The sequence below is a fragment of the Poecilia formosa genome, unplaced genomic scaffold (assembly GCF_000485575.1).
Source record: "Poecilia formosa unplaced genomic scaffold, Poecilia_formosa-5.1.2 Scaffold257, whole genome shotgun sequence".
Taxonomy (NCBI): domain Eukaryota; kingdom Metazoa; phylum Chordata; class Actinopteri; order Cyprinodontiformes; family Poeciliidae; genus Poecilia; species Poecilia formosa.
Window position 1 is genome coordinate 776,394 of NW_006800196.1, and position 25,754 is coordinate 802,147.

General features: G+C 38.3%; 2 protein-coding genes and 2 long non-coding RNA genes across 7 annotated transcripts in view; 3 read left to right on the forward strand and 1 right to left on the reverse strand.

Annotated features, from left to right (window-relative positions):
• The first annotated feature begins 334 nt into the window (after positions 1–334).
• On the forward strand, positions 335–937 carry LOC103150603 (uncharacterized). Its single transcript, XR_477567.2, has 2 exons — positions 335–478; positions 580–937. It is a non-coding gene; the product is annotated as an uncharacterized LOC103150603 (long non-coding RNA).
• Positions 938–1,330: 393 nt separating this feature from the next.
• tra2b (transformer 2 beta homolog) lies at positions 1,331–7,678 on the forward strand. Of its 3 annotated transcripts, XM_016680809.1 has the most exons (9): positions 1,331–1,468; positions 4,627–4,760; positions 4,884–5,046; positions 5,273–5,461; positions 5,566–5,681; positions 5,871–5,873; positions 6,520–6,654; positions 6,783–6,853; positions 6,944–7,678. In XM_016680809.1, exons 1-9 carry the CDS (start codon positions 1,445–1,447, stop codon positions 6,952–6,954), a joined length of 846 nt encoding a protein of 281 aa, XP_016536295.1. In that variant the 5' UTR covers positions 1,331–1,444; the 3' UTR covers positions 6,955–7,678. The 3 variants fall into 3 exon arrangements, with proteins under 3 accessions (XP_016536295.1, XP_007570359.1, XP_007570358.1); XM_007570297.2 differs by lacking the exon at positions 5,871–5,873 and having other exon boundaries at positions 6,532–6,654; XM_007570296.2 differs by lacking the exon at positions 5,871–5,873 and having other exon boundaries at positions 1,332–1,468; positions 6,523–6,654.
• A 3,366-nt stretch (positions 7,679–11,044) lies between these two features.
• Positions 11,045–25,754, forward strand: part of igf2bp2a (insulin-like growth factor 2 mRNA binding protein 2a) — a 66,141-nt gene continuing 51,431 nt past the window's right edge. The window contains exons 1-2 of one of the 2 annotated variants that reach the window (XM_016680830.1): positions 11,045–11,614; positions 12,740–12,800. In XM_016680830.1, the coding sequence (XP_016536316.1) occupies positions 11,440–11,614; positions 12,740–12,800 (236 nt within the window). In that variant the 5' untranslated portion in view covers positions 11,045–11,439. The remainder of the gene's footprint in view (positions 11,615–12,739; positions 12,801–25,754) is intronic. The other variant, XM_007570302.2, reaches the window with a different exon arrangement.
• LOC107838447 (uncharacterized) lies at positions 17,527–25,226 on the reverse strand. Its single transcript, XR_001664513.1, has 2 exons — positions 19,398–25,226; positions 17,527–18,773 (listed from the first exon to the last, which is right to left on the reverse strand). It is a non-coding gene; the product is annotated as an uncharacterized LOC107838447 (long non-coding RNA).

The following is a 25,754-nucleotide window of genomic DNA, read 5'->3' on the forward strand; positions in this document are numbered from 1 at the left end:
AGAACATCCTGTGGACTGATGATAACAAAGTTGAACTAAATTCTTGATGGCAATTGTTACTAGCAAAAGTGTTAATGTTTAGAGAATTTTTTTTTAAGTGGGGCCGTTTGTTTCCATAGCATGTGTCCCTTATGAACTAAATCATCATATAATAACTAAACATTTTATTTACTTAAGTAATCTTATGAGTAAAATATTTGATGAGCTGAAACATTTAACTGTGATTTTAAAAAACCCACAAAAACAGAAGAAATTTGATTAAGGATTAATACTTTTTAGAATCAATTCAAAAATAAACTCTTTGCCTTAATGAATGCTGGGGTAACCTTACATTTTCTAAATCTCTGCTTCAGATATGCCTTCTCTGAGGACGGTGGACCAACAATCATTCCCAAACCAGACCCTTACATTCCTATTGGCCAACGAGATGGACCTAGTCCACTTGACCTGCATAAAATAAATGTTCTTTATAGCTGTGGTATGTAAAATAACACACAAACATCTCCAAAGAAAAAAAAAAGAAAGAAAAGAATTTAAAATAATTTTTAATCTGCTTGATTGTTTTGTTCTCACTTACAGGTGTTAATTAGTAATGAATTTGAACATCTCAGCTGTACGGTCCTGCCAGATGTGTGAAGTACATATTCTCGAGTAAATGATGCAGAACTCAAGATAAATTATTTTTGCAGTAGATGTGCTTTTATTATTAAGAGGTCTAAGTTTTTTTCAAATTGTGATTATTGTTTTTTAGTGCAAGGCCATTGAATTGCTAAAAGCATCAGTTAAGCTATGAATCACTCAAATATATACATCAATAAACATACTCAGTGCTGAAGCTCTAGATAATTGTTTCAAGTGTCTTAAAAAATAATTCTGTACCATCCTCTCTGTCACTCCCACTATTATGTCCGCTTAAATAAAGAAAATGCAACAGAAAGTCTTGTGGCCAGTTTCACAATTTGTGTACTTATCAGAGATTGGTTATTAAATCTGATCCTCTTATAAACAAAACGACAGCACAGCAGTAATAACATGACCTTGTCTGACAGCACTGAAAACATCAAGAGCCTCACACGTGCTCCCGCAAAATGGTGACTACCTGAACTGGAGATAATAAAAAAAAAGATATTATTATCAAATAAAAGTAAATTAAATAGAATTCACAAGTAATTGTCAAATTTGTTGCACTCCTGTTTGAGATGTGTAATATGTTTAAAAAACAAAACAACAACAAAAAAACTCCAATAAATATATTTCAACTTTATGAAATGACGTACGTTTTTACGTTATTAAGTCACGTGGTTGTGAGAACAGTTGAGGAAGGGAGGAGCTACAGTTTTACATTACTGCACACACACATACACACACGCGACCATAGTCGTTAGCCTCGCATATTAGTATCAGGTAGACTATTTCTCCGTGTAGCTTATTCTATAGCACTAAAATGAGCGACAATGAGAAAGGCCGGGTATGTATGAACTCTGATTTAGTTTTTTTATTTTTATTTTATTTTTTTACTTCCTATGGTTCATGAAGAGCAACGAAAAAAGCCATTTGACGAGAAAACTTGTCATATTAACGGTTTTTGTTATTTATCAACTGACACCACTGACCAAATGCTCACCTTCGTAGCTTGACATTCCAGTTGTAGTTTCATATGTGAATTTCTCTAACGCATTAAAAACGTTGATATAACATAAACTGAGTATAAAATTTCCTGCAAAAACGTATGTTGCTAACTTTAGCTACCTGGCTAATGCTAGCATTTCAATGTTAACTAGGCCTTAGGCTAACGATGAAGAAGCTGGCTTCCGATTCGTATCCAAGTGATTCGCCACCAGCTGTTACAAAATATATTTTTAGCAACACGTTAAATTAGATCTGGTGCTAAAACGATAAAAGTCTCACTCATGCAGTTTAGGATTATTTATCATGCATTAAATTCCTGGGCTACAGAAGGTTGTAGAGTAAAAAATGATCGGTTTATGTTTTAGCAACTCAAATTGATTTAAAAATATTTATACGACATATGACAAATATAAACCTTATGTATATTTAAGCATGTACAGAGATTGTCTTTTACATGAAGATAGCTGTTTTGTCAATTCATAAATAGGTTTCGATTCGTAGGTTCCTATCTTTATTGTTAATTTAAGGTGTTAATATCTCCTTTCTCTTTAGCAACCTTTTCATTAAGTGAGAGCTTTAAACAGCAAAAAGACAGAGACACTGCAAGTTAGGCAAACCAAAGTCTTGTCGTAAGCATAGAAATTTCATTTTCGATGTCCTTTGATAGAATATTCTAGAACGTCGAGGTGACGCCGTTTTGTTGCACATGAAATTAAATCTTACGTTATGCAATATGCGTTTCGTTTGGCTCATTTTTAGGGTAGGTTTTATACTTATTTAAAATATACACTTCGTTTAGTAATGTTGACTGAACAGCAGTCTGGGGTTTCCTTATCGGTTTTTGGCGCGCCTAGCCCGCGCCATTAAATCGACACGGAAGAGTAAAAATAATTTGCTGTTTTAAATCAAACAGCCTCAAGATTCTTCATTTGTTTCACCTCGGTCATGCAGGTTGTAATATTCGCTGTTTAAACAGGCGCTTCAATGAATTGCTCGTCTGAATAGACAATGAAGAACGATGCTGAAGTTGGTGTCCGATTCACAGCTGCAGATTCTTTAAAGGGCTATTTCACAAAATTCGACGAATGCAGTTTTTATTCCGCTTTGGTTTGAAATCTAAAATACAAGTATGTTTAAAATTTGAAGCTGGATAATTTTATACACATTGCATATTCAGAAATGCAGTTTGTGATATGTTATTAGTGGAAAATGTAAAGCAGTGCTCCTTTTTTAATTTAAATGGTCAGTGGTACAAACCACAAACATGTTGTTAAATCTGTCATTAACCTAGAAATATGTCTTTAAGTTTATCTGGGATTTGTAGTGTTTGAGGTGATCCCATTATCAGCCATTATCAGTTCGATTTTAATTCTATAAAAGCTTTAATTTTTTTCATAAATTGAGTGCTTATTTCACAAACTGTGTTTTGTTATTAATGTAAAGAACATACATTAACACAGATCATTGCTGGGTATCTAGTTTAGGTCAAAATTATCACGTTTGTAAATATAATGAAAAAGCCCTTTTATTCATAGAACAAAGCTGAGTTTCCAATTAGACGCGAACATCAGGAACAGCAGTGTAGCTTCTTCATCTTTCCATTGTTGGGTGTACAAACCCTTCTGCTGAAGTATGAACCTGGCTTTGATTTAGCAAGTAACGTCCTCACTTGTGAACACCTCAGATATTTATCTTCAATCATCTTGTGAATTGTTGAACGCCTGCTTAACCAGTTAGCAGTATGCCGAAGGGTAGGGCAGATCTGGTTTTTCAGTGAAGATAATTGCACATTGGCATTTACGGGATATGCGTACTCGCTGCTTTTTGATGGAGGTGAATACAAATGATTTGTAACTTTAACTTGAGGTTGTTTTGGTTAACCTAGATTTACTGTATTTTTGGGTAAAATGGGAGGTAATAGGGTGGGTTTAATTCTGATTATGACCTTTTCATTTACAGTGGTTTTATCTTCACTATGAAAGGAATGCAATTTAACGGGAACTGTTTTAAACAAGACTACTTTTATTTTTTTGTAAGTAAAAAAGGATAAGGTGTGTTTAAAATTAGGAACAAATGGATGCGCTGTGTGTATTTTTTTGTGTTCAAAATCCCTGGGTTTCCATCAGACACAGGGTTGACCAATTGGCTGCAATGCTCATTGAGCAACAATTTACAGAACTATTGCATCTTCCCTTTTATTGCAATCTTATTTTTTTATAAAATTACTTGAAAGACACGGTAGTGAATGTGGAACCACTGAAAGTGAAATGAATCCAACTAACACTGAGCATTTGCAAACTTTTAACATTTGTCACAAAATCCTGATGAAAATTTGAATGAGCGTGCCGTTTTAATTGTAGTCATAAATTCTTCATCCTTTTCTTTTCCATTAAGGTTAAGGTTCGACGAAGAAAATGCAGAAGAAGTCTCATGTCCACTTTATTTTCAGTAATATGAAGCTCAGATGTGTGAAGCTGAATTGTTGAATGCATGCTAAACATGAGGAGGGAAGAACTTTGAGCAGTGTGTGAGAAGGGGAAGTCAGAAGATGTAAGAAAATTGAAGAAAGAAGAATAATGTGAAGTAATGAAGTTACAGAAATGAAGTTAAGGAAGTAATCTGGATAAGGTCGCTGCGCTAAGTAATTTTCTGGTCTATTTATCCAATGCGTGCATGTCATTGTTATTGAATACATCACACTTTAATTTATGTTATTGCTATTTTATTTTGTCTTTTATTTTTGTAATCTTAATTATCTAATTATACTTGCTGATGTAATCCTAGTGATAACATCCTTCCACTGGTTAGATAAAATAGCTTTAACCCTGCATTCATAATTGCCAATTTCTACGTTTTGTGTATCATTTTTTTTTCCTTCAAATTTTCCAGGATAGTTTTAAATCTCAACTACAGAGTTGTTGTAGCACATTTCTTCATATTTATCACTTCTTCTGTGATGATGACGTCCTTCTGTGTGTGTGTGTGTGGTTCGTTCAGGAGTCTCGCTCCGCTTCCAGGAGCGCGAGTCCCCATGCCCCTGGGAAGTCGGCGAGCCGCTCTCCAGCTCGTTCAAAAGATGGATCCCACCATTCCCGTTCTAAGTCCTGGTCCCGCTCCAGGTCCAGATCAGGGTGAGTTTTATTTATTCATTTATTTATTTATTTATTTTTTTAAAGAGCAAATAGTGGCACAGAAATCAGATCCTTCAAGCGGTGTTTTGGATAAATGTTAAAAGTTTGTCTCTGCCGTTTCAGCTCCCATTCTAACCACGGCTCTCATAAGCACTACAGCCATTCTCGGTCGCGCTCCAGGTCCGGCAGGCGCCGGTCCCGCAGCCGCTCCTACAGTGGAGAGCGCCGCCGCAGGAGCCTCAGTCATTCCCCCATGTCTAATCGCCGCAGGCACATCGGCAATCGGGTGTGTTGTTTTTGAAAAATAAAGTGTATTCATTCATTATGTTTGTGGAGTAGCACAGTATCAGAAAAAAAACTAATGGCAATTATTATGATGGTATCCATTGTGAGTAACCCATGTTTTTTTTCCCATGTTTTGATCTCACATTACCAGTCTGGAAATAAATGTGTATATTTTTGTGTAATTAATTTCTGTAAAATGTAAACTTTTAATTTTCCTGAAACTTCAGGCTAATCCAGATCCAAATGCTTGCCTGGGAGTGTTTGGCCTGAGCCTGTACACCACAGAGAGGGATCTGAGGGACGTCTTCTCTAAGTACGGGCCCCTGGCGGATGTTTGCATCGTGTACGACCAGCAGTCCAGGCGCTCCAGGGGCTTTGCTTTTGTTTACTTTGAGAACACAGCTGATGCTAAAGAGGTAGCGCATTTTATCCAAACAATTATTATTAAAAAACATTAAAAAAATCAAAATAGAAACACTGCTTGGGATTTTGTATAAAAACACACTTTGTTTGCTATCAGGCAAAGGACCGAGCGAATGGCATGGAGCTGGACGGTCGTAGAATCCGGGTGGATTTCTCAATCACAAAAAGACCTCACACCCCGACCCCGGGAATCTACATGGGACGGCCCACATAGTACGTCAGCTACAGCGAATAGAGTGTGTGTGGGGGTGTGTGGAATAACTCCTGTGCCTTAAAAAAATGGTTATCTCCTTTTTATACAGTTCCCCCCCCGCCCCCCCCCAATTTAACACCACTAATTTCAAAACATTTTTTTGAGAATTTAAGTGATAGATTAAAACTAACTGGTGCCTGACTGTGAAGTGGTTTTTTTTAGTTGTGCTTGCCAACAGGGACAATGATACTCCTAGTCAAACGGTGGAGCCAAGCACAAAACGGATATAAAGTTGGTTCAGATCAGTTGCAAAGGAAAGGATTAAAATCAGTTTGTTTTTGTGAAATGCAGTAAGGAGAAATCTTTTGTTTTCCACTAACTTGAGAATTTCTGCCAAGACTCTAAAGATTGCTGTTCAGTGCACTACGTCCTGTCTGGTGGAGCTGGAACTGTTTTACAGAGATTCATCAAGTGAAATTTCATACTTTAAATTTGTATAGCTAGCAGAGCCACACTCCTCTGGGGGCTGAATGTGTGTGTGACCAGTTTCATGTTTGCAAGTAGAGTTTAAGAAACAAATAATTCCACTTCCAAATTAAGCATAACGATTTTGTTTTTGAACCTGTCGCATAAAATCCCCTCCCAGAAAAATACATTTAAGTTGTTAGTCGTGATGTGAAAAAGTTATAAATCGTTTCATGAAGCTTTGTAGGTGTTTTGAAATTTAAACTCCGATAAGCATGGCTGCCTGTAATGGAGCTCCTGATGAGATGCTGAGCATAAAAACCTTGTGTTTTAAAATTAAACAGGAATATGTTACTTGTGTGCATTATGGTTTTACATCTGACTGTTTCTCATCAGTGGTGGCGGTGGTGGCGGAGGTCCCGGTGGTCCTCGGCGCTATTCACGCGACTATGACCGTGGATATGACCGTGGATACGATAGAGGTGGCTATGATCGCTATGACGACAGGGACTACTACAGATCATACAGGTAACACTCCCAGTTTGTCAGTTGGTATTTTGCTGATTATCATTGAAGAATCAAAGCTCTGTTCTCTTTGTCCTGCTTTTTGTTTTAATTCTAAATGTTACTGGTAAGAAAATTTGTTTCAATTTTAGACGAAGATCTCCATCACCATACTACAGAGGAGCATACAGATCTCGGTCAAGATCCCGGTCTTATTCTCCTCGTAAGTCCAAATATTACCCGCAGTCGTCTTAAAACGTCGGCTTGTTTGTAACTTGTAGGGTTTTTAACTAACGGCTGCTTTCTTTCACAGGTCGCTATTGAGCAGATCAGGAAGACATAAATCCCTTTTTTTCCATGGACAGACGAGGCGTTTCTCCTAAAGATTTGACTTTCTTGTAGATATCATATTCTTAAGGTGATATATTGCTTTCTTTAATGTGGAGTTTCATGGGAAAAATTTGTGCAAAGTCCTGAGAGAGCAGAATACCAGCAGTGTAAGCTTAGCAATGTACTGATGTGAAAAGTGTGGACAGAAAACCTTTTCACCCGTTTCTGCCCCTGTGGTAGTTATCCCTCTGCACAATGTGAAACTTGGAAGATGCTCGTCTGCTTATTCTCAGCTGGTTAGTTTATTGTGTAATTTGGAGCTTAAAAATTTCAACCTTGGTTGGATCTTTGTGATTCATTTGGCACTATTGTTCTCCAGAGACACTTTTTTTTTTTAACTTCAGAGAACATTCAGTGTCTGGTCATGACAACATACTCCTATTTAACAGACAAATTTCTCATTCAACTCCACATTAAAGAAACCAAACAGATGATGACGACGATGATGATCACCACTCTTCCTCTTGCCTATCATTAATCAGTGAAAATGGAAAAACACATTTGAAGCAGTGTGTCCTTGTTTTAAATTTTAAATGTACAGGCCAGTGTTGTTGTTCCAACTGGCGTGTTAATTTATGGGGTTTTCTTGTGTACAAACTGAGTGAGAATTCAGCAAAATTTAAACAAATTAAAAGGGAATAGTTTTCTTTTCCACCAAGACTCGTGTCGTTTCTGAAGACTCTGGCATTCTTTCTCTCTTATCCTAAAAACCTTTTTTTATGAATATGCTTTAGATATATAATTTACATACAGCAAAGTCTGCGTTTAACTTTTAGCTTAGAAATATTTTTAAATGGTGACAAATTTGAGCTTTTATTTTCTCTTTTGGTTTTGACATGTTTGGATTTTTGCACAGAAAATTAACTGTTGTAAACTATGCAGATGAGTTTTAATCAGAATTTATGCAAAGTTTGTAAAACTCATGAAACAATTTGACATTTAGGCTTTGCTTTAAAATACAATTAAGACCTTCCACACTGGTTTGGATTGAGTTTCTATGTTCATTCCCTCCTGATTCATGAAAGTGATATGTTGTAGTGATATTTTCTATGATTTGGCTGGGAAGCTGGCATTTCAATAGTTGGATAAACAGCAACTTTTAAGAGTTTTTGTGAGGACTTTGAATTCAATCTTCTGAAACTGGGAAAGAAAAAAATGTCCATTTGAGACATGATGCATTTGCTCACTGGATGACTTTTCTCATAATCAAGTCACAGGTAAATTCACCTTCACAGCCATGAGATCAGGTTATTTTCCTTACCCAGTTCAAATTGATGTTTGCTGCTGCTCACATGAAGAGAAACAAGCTTCATCAAACAAGAGGAAACTGAAGTTCAACAACTACCCCTGCTGGTCACTGTGAACCTCTGAAAAGTCCTCAGAAGGGTGTTATAATGGATTACCCAAAGATTAATTTGACCAAGATAAGGTACAAATGATCAGTTTTGTTCTTTCTGGCTGTTGTAGTTCAGCTCTAAGACACATGTTTTTTGTTTTTTTTTGTAGCAGATTAGGTGAATTGTCCTTATTTTGCTGTAAATTTGTACCTTTTAAATGAAACCAACAAGCAAATTCTAAGGAAGAGTAGTTTGGTTTCATTTTACAGGAAAGTGGACAGACACCATATTTAAACTGACGCACCAGGAGGAAGTAGTGTTGAGAAAGTGTGATTTCCTTCAAGTCCTTTCTCAATATCCAAATAGTTGTTTTATATGTTCAGAAATGTACATTGTAATTATTTGCATATTTGTGGAAAGTTCAGTTTTTTCCAATTTTGGCTGATTAAACCAAAGCTGGAGGTAATGAAACATGATAGGGAATGAAAGATGTTAAAAAAAAAACAAAAAAAGAATTATGTGCTAACAAAAGCTGCTGCAAGTTTTAAACCTTTTACTATAATATTCAGTGTTCGGAAAGTGTGTAATATACGCAGGCATTGCAGCAGTCAGGAGACAGAAACCACCCGTTGCACTGCTGGCCACACCTTGGAAATTAATTTCCATGTTCCACCACAAGTCCACATGTATGTGTGTCTCCACGTTCCTCCAAATGTCACATGCATTTCCATTCTGGGTGGAAATAATTTGCACAATCTGAAAGCCCAGTGACCCAATTTTCAGAAAACTGCCTAAAAGCAGAAATTTGTATTTTTGAGTTTTATTGGGGGTTTGGAGCTTGCTCTTTCCATTTTTAACTGTTGATTTTTTTGACTGGCAGCAAAAAAAACAAACAAAAAAAACCCCAAAAACAAAGACCCCACAATAACTGAGCGTGTGTGCATGCCATTGGGAAAGTAAAGAGCTGTTTTGTAAATATGCCACAGTTTGGACATTCCTCTGTTCATACACTGACGGAAACAAGGCAAGAGAGAAGGAGCTGGTCACTCCTGCTGCTGGCACTTTCTGCACTACAGTGGGGTGGCAGTAATGCTCCAAAAGCTCAGGGAAAGAAGTCACATGTAAAGAGAAAAGAATTAGGCTCCTCCCCTTGGGTAACTAGGTACAAGACTACACAACCATGCATGAGCACAGCTGCCACAGCCTTGCAAAGCTTTTGTTTGCAGTCCGCCTTAAAACATGCTTCCCTCCCAAACACACCCATTTGCAAACACTTACACAACCGCCACAGCAAATAAAAGGATTCATGTGTACAGCATCGAGTGGCTCCTTCAAGAATCCCCTTCTGTTCTTATCAGCATTTGGCTTTTCCACCATTTAGGCTGTGCTCAAAAAGGGATTTAGAGACTCTCAGCTATAAATCTAGTTTTCTTTTAATTATTATTTCTCCCAGAGCAATATGTACAAGGACAGCAGTGTGGTTTCACTTTCTTTATTGCTTTTTTTTGGGTCCGTGTGTTTGTTGAAGGAATACTTTTGTCTGTATTTCAATGTAAATACTACAAAAATCAAATATTTCTCAAACAGGTGCTGAATGCAGTGAAAGGATCCCAGAAATCCATATTTCTGGCTCCCTCATAAATAATTAAAAGCCTCAACTGAGGGAGGGATCATTGGTTTACTGGTTTAAGTCGACAACGATTTGAATTTTCCACACAGCAGCTCCTATTTACTTCCTCCTTCTCCGCTGGCACAAGGGGAGGGACTGTCAAAGATCCCTGGTCTGACGACCTTAAAGACTTCAGAGTTGGACGCTATATAGAATTTAAACTCATTGAATGTAGTGTAATAAAAGTTCCTTGGAATGAGTTCATATTCATAAATCTTTGTATGAACATAGGACTGGTTAAAGTTCCTGAGAAAGTTAAAAAATATATATACATGACCTATGTGGAGTGGGTTACTCTTAGAATGACAAACGTTGCTCATAATAGCGTCCACCGTCCAATCCACCCATTGTCTACACTTGCATATGTTTTCAAGGACATGAACATGTGCTAATATATTGGCATTAAAATCTATATTATAGCCATGAACTTGGGTGAGGTGCAGCATTTATTGACTTATCGTCCATTGTCCCCCTTTTTGGGCCTTCAAATGGGATCAGGATCACATATTTGTTGAAAAGAAATGAACACAGTTTCAGTATTTTAAAGTCACAGTCTGTAAATGTTGTATGGACTTTAAACAGCTTGTACAATTTTTTTTTCTAAATTAATAACTAAAAGAAGCTAATTATTTGAACATACACACTTGACAACATTCACTTACATTATAAAATGTAAAGAAATAAAAAAAAAATTAACAATTTAAACATAAAAAAAATAAAAATGGGGCGACGGGGAGTCTGTTGCCACCGTAAACCCTATAAAGTTCACGTCAGGTTAAACTTGTCCGATTTTGTTGTAAAACCTTAAAATTATTAGTGGCCCCCCGTAGAGCCGCCCTTTCAAGACTTTCTGGAAACGGCCCTGCACTTCCCTTCTCTTCTCACTCCAAACCAAGCCAAGCCCCTTACTCCCATGCAACCTGGAGGCCCTTATTATGATTTGATGAAATAACCCCCCTCTGCCTCCTTTAAGCCCATCCCTTTCGCAGAACACAGCACAGTCATCACCATGCCCCTCTGTACGCCGGACGAGCGGCACATGCACCTCCAAACATTTTTTCTTGTGATTTTTAAGGGAGATTTTGTTTAGAGGCGGCGCTTGTTGGCTCCGGAGTAATAGCGTCGTAACGACACTTTTTTTTTTTTTTTTTTTGCCTCACCTCACCACCACTCCCCCCCTCAGTCCCTGTTGAAAGAGTTTGACCAGGGCCAGAGTTGGTCGGTAACTGGGGGGTCGCTCATTTAGCTCCCTATTATCCTGGAGGACGATTTTTCTTTCCCTCAAAATACATTTTATTTTATTTTTTTTATTTTATTTTTCAAAAATTGGTTTCTGCTGCTCTCAATATCGTCTCACTCCTGAGATCTGGCAAGCCTTTCGAGATTTTCCCCCCTTCTTCTGCTCTTCAGATCATGAACAAACTATATGTTGGGAATTTAAGTCCTTCGGTCACAGTCGAGGACTTGGAGCAGCTCTTCGGGGAGAGGGAGCTGCCAGCGCCCGAGCAGGTCCTGCTAAAATCCGGCTATGCTTTTGTGGACTTCCCCGACCAGAACTCGGCCATAAAGGCTATAGAGACTCTCTCTGGTAAGTGTGTGGATTTTTGATATTTGCGCTGAGTGATGCTTGCTCGCTGCTGACAGGGGAAATCACACTACAGTAGGTCAAAGTAAAAAAAATGTGTAATATTTATTATTTTGGTTTCTTTACAAAAATATATATATAAATAAATAAAATCAACAACAAATCTGTGTTTAGCACGGGACGGTGTTTGTGATTAGAGTTGGAGATATTGGATAAATGATCGATCCCACGCAGGACACACTCGAAAGATACATATATTTTTTTTAGAGGAAAACACCCGCGGTCTTAACGCAAATTTCCACGCGCAAGAATCACCTTTTAATTTCTCCTTTTATTTTAAGGAGATTCCGATAGTGCATGGCGCTACTTTCTTTTTTTCCTTTTTTTTATTTCGCGATCAGCCGCTGGAATGTATATGGGATGGTCTCTGACTGACTGACTGGGTTCGGGTAGGCATAATTATTTTTCACTTATTTTTCGTCCTGATTTTATTGACGAGCGCAGCGCGGCGCCAGCGCGGAAAACTTGTCGGATCCCTGTTCCCCCGGTGTCCGGCTATGTTTTTACGAGGTGTCTTGGAGGTGGGTCACGGGGGTCCGGAGGAAAAGGGCTCATAAACAGGTAGCTGAGTGTTGGAAGAGGAGGTGGAGAGAGGGGGGGAGGAGGAGGAGGAGGACGAGGTGAGACGCTAATTCCGTGCTGCGCCAGGCCACTCGCTCCTTCTATTTGTACGTGATAGTAACCAAAAAAAAAATAAAAAAAACAACAACAACACCGTGGAAGCACCTACCTAACATCTGCTTGGCGTTGTATTCTTTACAGGAGAAACATATATCCCCCCTCATTGCAATGCTTGTGGGAGTGGAAAGCATGGCTGCCCATTCCCCTCACCTCCCCACCACCCCCACTCATACACTACTACTATATAAGCTCATTAAGCTTCGTTATGGCGCACGAAATGCCCTTCCAAAGTGGTTGGAATAATGCAAATGTGTGTGCACTGTGTGCGCCACGATGCGCCCCGAGTACTTTCTTTAAAAATGTGAATGGGGACGCACCTACTTCATGAAGTGTTGGCGTGCATTGTTGCAGACACATGACTTAAACTGTCCATTCTCGCCCCTGCAGGTAAAGTTGAATTGCACGGAAAGCTGATAGAGGTAGACTACTCTGTTCCCAAAAAGCTAAGGTAGGCGCTTACACTCACACCCACACACCTATACTGTGCTGTTACCCCATGTCTGAGTGAGTGGGTGAGTAAGTGAACGTGTGTGTGTTTGTGCCTGCGTGTGTGACCTGTAGGCTTCCGCTGTGAAATATAGTAAGCCACATTTCCCTGTTTTTCTCGTGAGATTTCTGCCAGCCTTGTTGTTGTAGTTGCTGCTGCTGCTGTTGTTGTTGCTTGGCGATGAAAGCTCCTAATTGTGCGTGTGGCCAAACAAACAAAAGAAAGAAAAGCGACAAAAAAGACACAGTTTAGTCCCAACATCCGCAGAACACAGCCGTGGCTGCTGCCATGTTGCGTGATCTGCAAGCGAGGGCCATATCCCACACGCAAACACTCACACACACATGCAGACATGGCACGTTTGGGTCCTGATTGGGTTTATTCTGTTCGTATGTGATGTGAATATGCATTTCTGTGTATGTAGACGATAAGGTTAAGTTTCATTATGTGCTGGAACTCTATCGCAGAGCGAGTTGCAGTCACTCGACCTTCCTCTCTGGATACTATATAATCTATGGACTTGCTGCTTTTGTGGGCTCAAAAGCATATAAAAAAGCCTTAAAGTTTTTTTTGTTTTTTTTTTATGTTTAGAAAACACCTTCTTTAGGTGTGTGACGCCGTTTTTACGTAGCTAAATTAAATACATGTAATTATAATTGCTTATCTTTAAGGGGAAAAAGTACATTGCGTGACAAAAAAGGTAAATATTCAACCCCCTTTGTGCAAGAACACGTGACCCCTACTTCATGTGAGTCCTCCCCCTTTTTTAGTGCAAAGCCACACTTTCCTGTATTAGAGCCCATTTTCTTCGCCTTGCAGCCCCTTCATAGAGCGTTATTTACGTTTAGATTGCACTACAGTCGAGGAAAACGTGCAGTTTCCCCGCTTTACGGCTCGATCTGCGAGGCGCAAACATGGTGTCAAAGCCTGCGCCACTCCCCTGAGTTAATGTGCACGTAGGCCGTGGAAAAGCTGGAGGAGCCCTCCTATAATGGCTGCCATGATGATGGCCCTGCGCTCTGCTGCTGCCTGCACGGCTATAGGCGGACACCAGCACGCAGCAAAATGTCCATACAGTGCATGTGACTGGCCGCATGTGTCCAATCGGCGGTGTGTATGTGCAGCTGCTGGACCCGCAGAGCGTGTTTCCCTGTAAGAAGGGAAAAAAGGGGGCCTTAAAGCGAAATCTTCGCCATGTCTGCGAGGTCCATGAGCGGGGCAGCGGGTGATGCGTACAGGTGTTCATTTTGAAAACACAGTCAACTGGATGAACTGGAGCGTTCACAACTTTTAATTAAATCAAATACAATGCTTTATCACGTAAAATAATAATAATAATAATAATAATGCGAAAGATTCTAAATTAACCTCTGAATTTGTGGATTTACTTTTAACAACAGAGCTCTGAAAAAAAAAACGTAATTAATGTTACATTTTGATTTATTTTAATGCAGTTGCGTTAAGTGTGATCAACAAACGTTAAGGATATTTGCACATCATTATATTTAAATTGTCTAATTTTGTAACGTGATTACCTTTAGGTTAAATTGTAAAAAAGCACAGCGTAACGTGTGTTTAGTTTGCGTTTGCGAAAGTGGAAACCAGACTGATCATTACTTTTCTTCAAGAATATTTTCAGATTAGTTTGTGTGCAGTGTGTAACTTTGGAACAAGTAATCACATTTTAACTGAGCTTAAATGACACAAAATCATATCTTGGAGTGATTTAACCTTTTTTTTTTTAGCTAAAGTAGAACTTAAAAATAATTATCAGTTTACTTTAAGTATTTTTGCTCATTAGTGTACTTAAAAGGTACTCTCTTGGAACCACTAAGAATGTTTTAGTTTAACTTAAATTGCAGAAAAACAAAGGTTGAGGTGCATTTAAAATAACTTTATGTAGTCACCTGTACTAAACTGTGTATAAATGTACAGTTTATTGTTATTTTGAATACATCAGCAGTACGATGCAAATCAGCTTCGTTCTCTAAATACATTTAAAATGCAGTGTAAGTGCATGTTTTATTTTTTAAGCAATATGCTTAAGGCATGTTTTTATTTGTTCAATTTAATTTAAAATATTTAAATTGTTGTCGTCTCAAGGTCATCACTTCGTTTGTAGAAGAAAAAAAAAAACAGGTCCAGTTCATGCCCAGTTAAACAGAAATACACAATACATCAAATCCAGGCTAATATGGATTTAGTGGCACAATCCCGTCTGTTTCTATATACAACTTACAACAATAAGTTGTAAGTCCATATTTTATATGGAAAACATATGATCTTTTTGACCTTCAAACCATTCCAACTAAAATACATTTGCTCTTCAGTAATTAATAGAAGTTATTTATTTTACTTTACACATTAGTTACATATATGTGTGTACTTATGTGTAAACAATAAAATATACTTTATAAATGATATTTAATTGCACTATTTGGAGACTGAAATCTATATTTACACATTGCTGGTGAGGACTTGATTATTGTAATTTATGCAGGTTTTCTTTTAAAGTTATAATTTTTTGGAATTGTAATTTTATGTAAAATCCTGTATTTAAGTACAGGATTTTGACAAATCCTGTACTTAAATAAGTGTAAAAGAATTGTAACTTTAAACCTACTTCACATGTCGTGAATGTATCATTAAATGAGCGTGGAGGGATGAGGAGTCTTAAATCCTATTTGCTACCTGAGTTTTTTTTAAATTTTTTATTCAGGCCTGCTGTAGTTTGAGCTGCTGTTTGCAGTTTTTATTGTTGGGTTGTTTGCTTTTGACATGTAATATTTACCACGTGGAAAAATTGTGTATTTACATTACTAAACAAATTATATTATTAAAAAAAACTGTAGTTAAAAAAAAGACAACCCCAAATGAGACTGGTTGAGGAGATGATGTGTTTGTGGTAACATTTACTGATTATGTGAGGAACTGGGCCTTTTTTTAAAAAATGTGGTTTTGAGGTGTGAGATCAGGAGGTTTTCACATCTGATTTATCAATAAAACGTAACTTCTGTTTGCGCTGTTTTGTGCTTTTGTGCTTTCAAATTAATTCAGAGAAACCAGTAAAGTGTTACTGAATCATAAGAGATTTTTTAACATTTAAACAATAACTTCTCAGACTTACATTTAAGAGAAAATAGAATAATTTGATACAAAACAGTTGCAATATTAGAAAAAAAAACTTTTAGCTTTAAATTCCTTGAGCATTTTGATTACTGAGGCATTGCTTTATCAATGTAAAATTCTAATAACAGAGAAATTACTGCATATAAAAAGCACAATTAAAACATGTTGCATATTATTGCCAAATTGCGTTGATCTAAAACTGTAGTTTTAAAATACACCATTTGTGTAAATAAATGTTCCAGCAGAACTCAGTAAGTAACAGGACAAATATACAAGATTGTTGTGATATTTTTCGAGGTACAAAACATTTTAAAATTATTTACAGAATGCCTTTATTATTAGAAAAAAGGAAAGTAAAGTTTGTTTGTTGCAATATTAACAAATCCTATTTTTTTCTCTTCTTTTTTTTTTTTTTACATTTTCTTCTTGTTTACTTAATTGCAGCTTTCTCAAGGAGCGAATCAGAGGAAGAAGAAACTGTTTTTTTTGAATAGCCTTAAATTGATCCGGATGTGACCTGAATGATATGCGGCTTATGGATAAAAGGCTCCAGCTGTGAGCTTGATCAATAGTCAGTTATCAGTATTCAGCTAGATGCAGTTGTTGAGTGATCAGAATGGCTGCTGGCCTGAATGAGCTGAAATGTTTGTGATTACCTGTCTGATGCATCCTTTATAAGCTTACATATGGCAAGTGATAAACTTCAGATTGATTGCTGACTCTTGAGTTGAGGCGGAATGAGAATAATGATTTCTTTTATGTGCTCATTTTTTTATATATATATATTCCCCCCCCCCATTATTTTCTGGGTGTAAACATCTGCATTGCACCACGGCGCTGGCCCCTCGTCCACATCTGTGTGTTTGGGCTGTCAAAGACTGCACTCTGAGTCTAAACAGCGAAACACGATAGCCATCAGTTGATCCACTTTGAATCCAATGATACTCCCCGGTTGATCCGGGTGGGAGGAACGGGGGGTAGGGGGGAAGAGAAGCGCTCCTGGTCTGGGCTCCGGTTTTGACATCCTGAGCCACACTTAGCGCTCACCTGGCTGCAGGAGGAAGATCTGGGATGCTTGAAGATGCTTGGAGATGCCAGGCTTAAAGAGCTCTTCAATTCAATATGCTTAACATTGAAGTCATAGGAAACAGGGTAGCGCTTCGTCAGTGTACACCCAAAAATAAATTAGTCACGAATGAGCTCCAAGCATTTAGTTTTAGTGCTGCATTTAAAATCTGCCTCTTTCAAGTGCTACACAATTTGTACAGCAATTATTTACTTTTTCCTGAACGTTTTTAAATTTTTTTTTTTGTTTTTATCCTCCACTCTCCTGAAGTGGAAACCGGCTTTCTAGTGTGTCAGAGCACATATAGCTTAAGGGAGCAGCGAGGATCAGATGTGAAAGAATTGTAAATTCATTGTGTGCCTATCAGATCTGTGAGATTGTTGTCTAAGCTTCCTGAGAGTTGGAAGCTCTCTAATATTTTTATCCGACCCTTCCACGTGTTTCACTGCAGTATCTGTAGCGATCCACTTCTCAGGAAGCTTTTTTTTTCTCCTTCTTCTTCTTTTTCTTCTTCTTCTCGCTGTACAACCTGTTGCATGACTAATTCGTTACTACGGCACTAAATTAAAATTAAAATGAAAAGCAGGATTTAATAATCAGCAAAGCAACTGTGGACAGCATAATGTGGTGGTGAGGAAGTTGTGGATGGTGTGGCTGGGATGAGGAGGATCCCTCTGAGATGATGACTTAGCCAGTGACTAAGCTAAAGAAATATACAACAAATGAAAGCGGAAAGTTTCCACCTGAGGGGAAATCACGCGATGACTGACAGCTTCAGCCATACGTGCCGTGGGTCTTCTTATTTAATCTCTGAGTGGTTATATTAATGTGGATAGAGCCTGTCATGGACACAAAGTAAACCCCTCATTGATTAGGGATGGGAGTCATAAAGCCTCCTGGAGCAGAGCTACTTCAGCCATTTTCCCTCAAACAGCCTGCGAGAAAATCTGTCCTTGATGATTTACTCTTATTGGCTTGTGGAGGCCAGCTGTTTGAGGAGAAGAAAAGAGAATTGTTAATTTTGGCTACACATGGGCCGGTTGCTTGTGTCAAGGTTTGCTATGGGCTAAAAAAATTAAAAAAAAAAAAAAAAAAAAGGTTCTGTTTCCCTCTTCCTACCATTTAATGTTCTTTTATTGAGATGTAAAAGAAGGTGCCGGATTGGCCAGAGTCTCCTTTGGCTGCGTGGTGCATTAAGTAATGCAGTGCTGCCCCTCCCCTACCTGTTCCCGCACACTGCTCGTCAGCTTACTGAAAGAAGATCTGTAGTTGAAACCAGGTATCTCACGGTACGAAAACGCGCCGACTTTAGTTTCTCCCTGTCTGGCATTAAATAAAATAAAAAATGTTCTTCATTTTAGGTCTGTTAGAATCATCAGAAGAATTTCCATTTGCTAAACAATAAATTCATAAGAGAGATAATTGATTAAAAACATTTTGCCACTGTACTCACATTGACAAATTTATGTAAACTAAGTCTATTAAGCCTTCAAAGAATTTGGGAAAAGCTCTGACAATGATATCATGACTTTATTCTGATAGGTTATTTCCTAACATTTAAGTTAAATGGAGGCAACACCTCAAACACACAGCTTCCTTGTGTGACATGATGTAAAAATCAAGATATCATCCCGAGGAAGAGAAGCGTGGATGAACGAAGTGTGTTTGCTCTATGGGTCCAGCCATTACGCTTTCAGGAAACGGGACAGATTCTGTGTCTCAGAGACGAGTGTGTTTTCCTGTGAAATATGTGAAAAGCAAAAGAAAGTTGTGAAAATTACATGTGAAAAGAAAAAAAAGTTTTTATCAGTTTTAACTGACTGAAGCTAATAAAAAAAAAAGTAATTATCCACAGTGAGACAAGTGGTCGGGCTGAAAGACTACTTAGGAACGAAGAAGTCATTATTCCAAAAGGAACATAAAAGCCAGATAGAGAGATGAAGGTGTTCATTTTTGGAGACATAGGGTGAATTTTGCCACATTGATTTGGAGAAAAACGGTGAAGGTTGCCAGACTGAGAGCATTTTTTGAATGGTGAAGCATGTGAGTGACAGTATAATGCCATCTGAGTGTTTTCTGGTGTAAGTGGGACTTGTACACTTTACAAAATGGATGGCATCATGAGGAAATAACGTTATGTTGAAGCATTGAAGCAACATATAAAGACATCAGCCAGGAAGTTAAAGCTTAACTAGAGAAAGGTCTTTTTTTTTTTTTTTTTTTACCACCTAATTAGTTACAAAATGGCCTCAGGACAACAAAGTCAGTGTTTTTTAGTGGCCATTACAAAGTCCAGTCTTAATCACATAGAAAATTCATGAGAAGAACTATAAAGGTGAGTGTGAGCAAGGCGACCTACAAACCTGACTCAGTTACCCCAGTTCTATCAGGAGGAATTGGCAAAAATCTCGACAAACTTCTTCCAAATACAAGGATAATGTCTGCAAACTTCTGAATGTAAGGAAAGTTTTAATAGATCTCTCCTTATTGTTGAATTCAGCTACTAGAGTTATGTTTGGTAATTCTAACTGCTCTAAAAGTTTAGCCTGGTTTATTTTCAGACCATGTGGGAAGACAAAAGTGATGCAGGTTTTTGTACTGTATATGAAAATTCTGGTTTCAAGAAACTTTACAACAACTCCGTAGTATCCTAAAGTGCAGCACATAGGATACAAAGAAACAATGGGATAGTTTGATAAAAGTAACACACAAATGTCACACAAGTTATCATTAATTTAAACATGTTTCATAGCAGGTCGTTGTAAAAAGCAGTCCGGGGCAGAGTCTGTGGAATAAAAGATTATATTAGCTCCATGTAATGGCACGATGAAAGTCTTTTTCTTGGTCAGAGTGTGATAGGTGTATGCATGTGGGTGTACAAAGTCAGCTTTCTGCGCAAGAAACAGTTGCTTTTCTGTTTTAAGTAAGTGTAGCTCGATCATGTAATGCAGTTTTGTTCCAAAGGTCTGTGAAAACTGTGAAGTTGTTGTGTTTTTCTGAAGATTTCCACACTTTGAAAATCTCATGCTGGCCCATCCATAGTTGTCTATCAAGATACAGAAAGGGAAACGTGGGGCTGCTCTCATCCCATTTAGACACTGATGTGAGCAGATGTTCCAGGGATAGCCGCTAATCAGGCTTTTATGAATTGCTGGCGTCCTTAGATTTGGTGGATGTGATTTAATGAGATATAAATCAGGATTACGAGTCTGTGCTCAAGTTATTTTACTGGAGACAAAATAAAATTCAAAGATGCAAGGTCTCTCCTTCGTCTTCAGCGACCCCCCCCCAACCCCCTGGGCCCCGGGGTTTTTTGTCCGTGTTCAGCATAGGAACAGAGAAGTCACGCAGAAATGACAGAGCAGAGACAGAAATGTCAACTGCTTCATTTTGGATATAAAGCTGAGCACTTCCAGGCTTTCAGTGAAGCTGGTTGTCACAGCGGGCCGACGAGGGCGTGGCGTTCTGAGAGGGTGGGCAGCTGAGGCGCGCAGCAGGTGGCATTTCTCACACTGGCAGAACACCCCCTCCCCTGTGCCTGTGCCGTATCATCACCATATAAAACTGCTTCGCTGGTACAACTTAAGACCCCTGATGGTTTTTGAACAGGTGAAGCATCTAAAGGAGCCAATCAGGTTTGAGACGGAGCTGAGACTTAAATTCTCCGAGGGAACGCTGTCGACCCACAGCTGGTCATATAGACGGCTTGATTTGGGATTTTTGAGTCTTTAAAAGTTTCTCCTGTCTTTTCAGAATGAATTGACATTGGCTCCAAAGATGGAACAGATTCCTCAAGAAATTCCTCATGTGAAAGCTTATTAAAGGCTAATTTGCATCACAGATTGATTGCATAGTAGTGCAATGGGATAGACCAGAGTCTGAAATACAGAATAGATAGGTATTAAATTTAGTAGGAGGGTGACTATCCATGTTTTTTGTGACCACAAATATTTACAAACAGCCACATTTGTCTTTCATGTAAGTAAGGAAAGGGTGCAGAAAACTTCCTTTCAGCCAGCCAACTGGCAGTGCACAACACATGCTGGAGGTGTAATGTTGCGTGTTGCACAGTTTTGAAAATTAGAGCAAAATACAGTAACTCATGCTGCATGATCTAAGGAAATTAAATAATTGAGGTGTAGTTGTACAAGCATGCATTCTACTGGTCGGATTAATTATTTTTCATGGAACGCATTAAGGCATCTACCTTGAAATACAACAACGTTGCCATTATTCTATCCAAGCATTCCATTGCGATTGAGAGCATGCATATTGATATTGTGATGCAATATATTGTGCAAGTCCACAAGTAACCCTGAAAAACACAAAAGTTCCACAGTAGTTGCTAAATATTTTCTAACATGCCATTTAAAGACAAAAAAAGGCATGAAAACAAATATTTTCAATCGTAAACAAACATATGTCTGAGGCTTGATTTTCTTATTGCTACTTGGATTTTGTCACTCATTTTTCTCTGAGCCTCTCAGACCTTTAGACAGCGACTGAATTTACAATTTACGTGGAATTTTATTCAGGATTCGAGAACCCCTGCATTTTGTTCCCAGCAGAAGTAAACAAACTTAATAGCAGAGCCCAAAGCTGCACTTAAAAGATTGAGAAATGATGGCTTTTGGGTGCTACAAGGAAAGACAACTATTTGCAAACTCTTTTTGCACGTCATATTGCGACTTGTAACACTTGGTATTACATGATGATAAAAAGTAATGCTGCATTCTCAGCTGATCGGCAACAAAGTGCTATTGGAAAGATGGAGCAGCTACAAGTGACAAGTAAGACAGAGCCGGCTAGGCAACAGTGAAAAAGAAGATCATTGATGCACTCTGTAAATTGTGCAGAATCTAGACTTGTCCATGCTTGTAAAGCAAAGTTTGCATCAGACTCAGTAAGAAAGAAAGAAAAAAAACAACCTTTAAATGAGCATCAGCACGCAGCTAAGGGTATACAGGCAGAAGCAGCTCCTCTTCCAGAGAGCTCTCGAAGACCAGTTTCCTGGCAAGTGAAAAATCAAATCTACATGCCAAACCCATCACACAATATCACGGCGCTCGCTGAAGAGAAGATGCCACCTACACTATTCAAATCAAGCTTTCTTCCTTAGAGGAAAATGACATCCGCAGAAAGTGTTGTTAGGGCTTTAAATCGTGAAAAAAAAAAACGGACAATGTTTTCTATGTGTGTAAGATTTCAGTGCGCATTTATGATGTGACAAAAATAAAAAGATTACAATCTGAGTTCTTATACGCCACAAAGGTGAAACTATAAAAGATGCTTTTATGGATATTATTTTGTGATTAAGACATTTTCAGAACCAGACAGTCACTTCAATATCAAGCAGGATACATTGTAAGTTGGCTTGGACAATTATTAGATTCTTATGGTAACTGCAAAAAAAATGATTTGCAGGATTAAATTATTTTTATCTAGAACATAAAAAACAGCAACTACTCAAACTTCTTCTAACAGCACAATGTGATTATTTTTGGAAGTAATCAGAATCTGTTTTGTTGGCTGTGATTGTGAGCAGAGACAAGGAATTTGACTTCATTTCTCACATTGTACATACATAAAATGTAAATTTATAAACTTTAGATGAAAGGAAATAAAGATAAGGGAACAATATGTGCAAACAGTGTTAACTTAATAAAAGTGACGGGTGAGATTCTTTTAGTATCCAGGCCATGATCATCCTTGTTTTTTGAAACAGACAAATTTTTCATACTTGTAAGCAAGTGAAAGTGTAGTCATCTTCTTTCAGCTAGCTGATGTGTAGTGCACAGCAAAAATTGGGTGCGAAAAACTCAGCTGGAGAAAACTTTGGTGATTTTGGCCATTTCTCTTGTATCTCATTATGAACGATTGCAAAGATGCACAGAACAAGTGGCCATTGGCTGGAATCTGCAGATTCTCAGTTTCACCGACCTTGACTGTTGAGCGGCAGGTGAGGAACTCAAAAATCCTGTCTTATTCTGACACACCGAAGTGCCACCACCAACAACAACAACACCCCTCCTCAGCGCGGAAGTTGTTACTGACTGACGCAGACCTAAATATGACTTATTTTCAGTAATGGCGACGTGCTTGTAAATGAAGTAAAAGAGTTGTATGAATCTGTTTCATAGGAAACTCTGAACGTCTTTGTGGACAACTTTAAATAAATAACAACAAAGCTGAAACTATAGCAGCAGTTTGAGCTTTCAACCTCTGTCTGTCATTAAATATGCTGTGTTTTGAAATCTTGGCAAGCTTTTCGGAATCTCAGAGTCAAAGTACAGACCTGCATATACACTGAATTAGTGATGCTAGCTGCGCTAACTGCACCAGCTGCTTGTATAGGATGTTAAAATATCAACAAAACGTGCAAAAACTTTCCTTTAGCTAGCAGACTGGCTGTGCACAGTAGGAGCAGCTATTCTCTATTCAGCCAGAAGATTTAAAACCTCAAGAAGGGCGTGACAGAAGCCTTTTGAAACCTTTGATACATTGTCATACCAGTAATTAGCCAATGTCTGAGAACTAGTTCTGCTGCATTATTCGAAAATTTCTAACCGTCCAGTTGGTCTCGTCCAGATGAGCTGTTAAATATTGGCATCGTGCACAGTTTTTTTTTTTTTTTTGTGCAACCTTTCCATGCAGCTGGAGCAGATTCTCCTGATATCAAGGTGTTTTCTGATGCTGACTCTCTGTGAAGCAGTAAAATGTTGAAGGATAGTGAGGCGGCAGTCTTCTGACATTTACAGCATGATGTGTGAGCAAAAGGCTGCAACCATTGAGCTCCTGCATGTGTGTCTACTTCCTTGTGTGTATTCACTTCCAACTGTTGCAGGTTAGGTTCTCCGCTTTGCCATGGGAACCGGTTTTGAGTGGTTTTCTGAGTTAAAGAAAGGTGGATGCTTTTTTTTTTCTTTTCTTTTTTCTTTTTTTTAGGAAAATAGACCCAGTTTGCATCAGAGCCCAAGGAGGTTAGTTAAGCTTTGAAAACACTGCTTCGGTTGTATTAGGATTGTGATTTCCTCCCATCCCCAGATGAACGGATCAGAGTCCTGATTTCACATGTCAGTGAATGTATGAGTTAGGAAGGCGCCTGTGCAGACCTCTGTGGTCACACTCACAACCCCTCTGCGACCCTTCTGTCTTAACTTCCATCCTTTTCCATATGTATGCAACAGAGCCGCCGCCGGCCCCAACAGAACCTCCATACACAGCCGGGCTGCCGGCACAACCTTTCAGCACAGTCTGACCATTGTGCTTCCTCTGTCTCTGACGGAAAAGGAAGACTGGGGGAAAAGGACTTCCGAGGACAAGATCAACACATGCGCGTGCTGCTCTCCCCGACCCCCGTCTCGGGTTGGATTGTGTGTTTCTGCTCCTGCGTGGGGAGGAATGAGTGCCGCTGATAGAGGGCAGCATTTCTTCTCCCACTCCTCAGGCTGTCCTGCCTCTGCAGGACGTGTGGAAGTTTTTAAATTCTGCTTTGGGATGGATTTGTAAGTCATGCGCAATCCCATATCAAGCCGTTGCCATCCTTGTCAGCTACCAGCTCAAACGCATCTGACCTTCAGCGTTCAGATTGACGCATATGAGAATACAGCAGCTTTACACTGAGCAGGTTGTGTATTTTAAGAACGCTGCATCTCTCTTCTCACCTTGAACAGGAAGTTGGATTTGAAACTCCATCCTCGATCAGAAGCTCTTTGTTCTCCAGATTTAGTTGTCCTTTTTGTTTGAGGGATACGCTTTAGATTTCAGATGCCGTTCAGCTCCCAGATTATGGGAGCTGCTCTGTAGTCTGGATGTTTGCAGTGTTTGTGGAATCAGTAGAGATGCATCACCCGGGGTCTTCTGACTAATACAGATTTCTGATTTTCTGAATTTTTATCTAAGGACCAAAACACTCAAAAAAAAGAGAGAGAAAAAATGTGCTGGATGTTTTTTTTTTTATGGAGCTAGTAATTGTAATTCCAATAGAAAATGAATGAGTAACAGGATAATATCCTTTTATACACTTAAGCACATCCCTATTACCTTTATCAGATTTTATTAAACTTAGAAAAGTGAATCATACCAAATGCTGTTGGTTGATGCACATATTGACTAAAAGTAGTCAGTGTTCTGTGTATTTTTGCAATAAAGATGTTAAAATAGATTTTTTCAGAAAAGAGCAAATAAAGAAGGAAAAACAAGATGTGGTCATTTGATTGGTGCATCTCTATCCATTTTAGAAACAAAGCAAACAAAAAAAAATAGAATAGGAACAAACAAAACAGAAAATGCACACATACACAACGCCCAAAACCCTGAAAACACACACAAAATTGAATACAAAAAAAAAATGCTGCATTTATAAACCAGAAACTTTTTTTTCTTCACATACTTATATAATTTTTAAAAATAATTTTATAAATGCAAGGGCAACTTTTATGATTCGACAAATGCGTGTTTCATGATTGGGTTATGGCATATATTTTAGATGTTCAAAAAAATATTTGCAGCTTTTTAATTTGTTTACTCTGCAACGCGATTGTGCATAAAGTTTTTTCTTATAATCCATTTAATTGAGTGGATTTTTGTGAAATGTCCTCACCTTGTGTTTTACGAGATGCTGTTATTTTCATTTCCAAAACTGCATTGTTTGAATGTTTATACCTAGAACAAATTCCCAAAACAATACAAATAAACAACAACAACAACAACAAAACTAC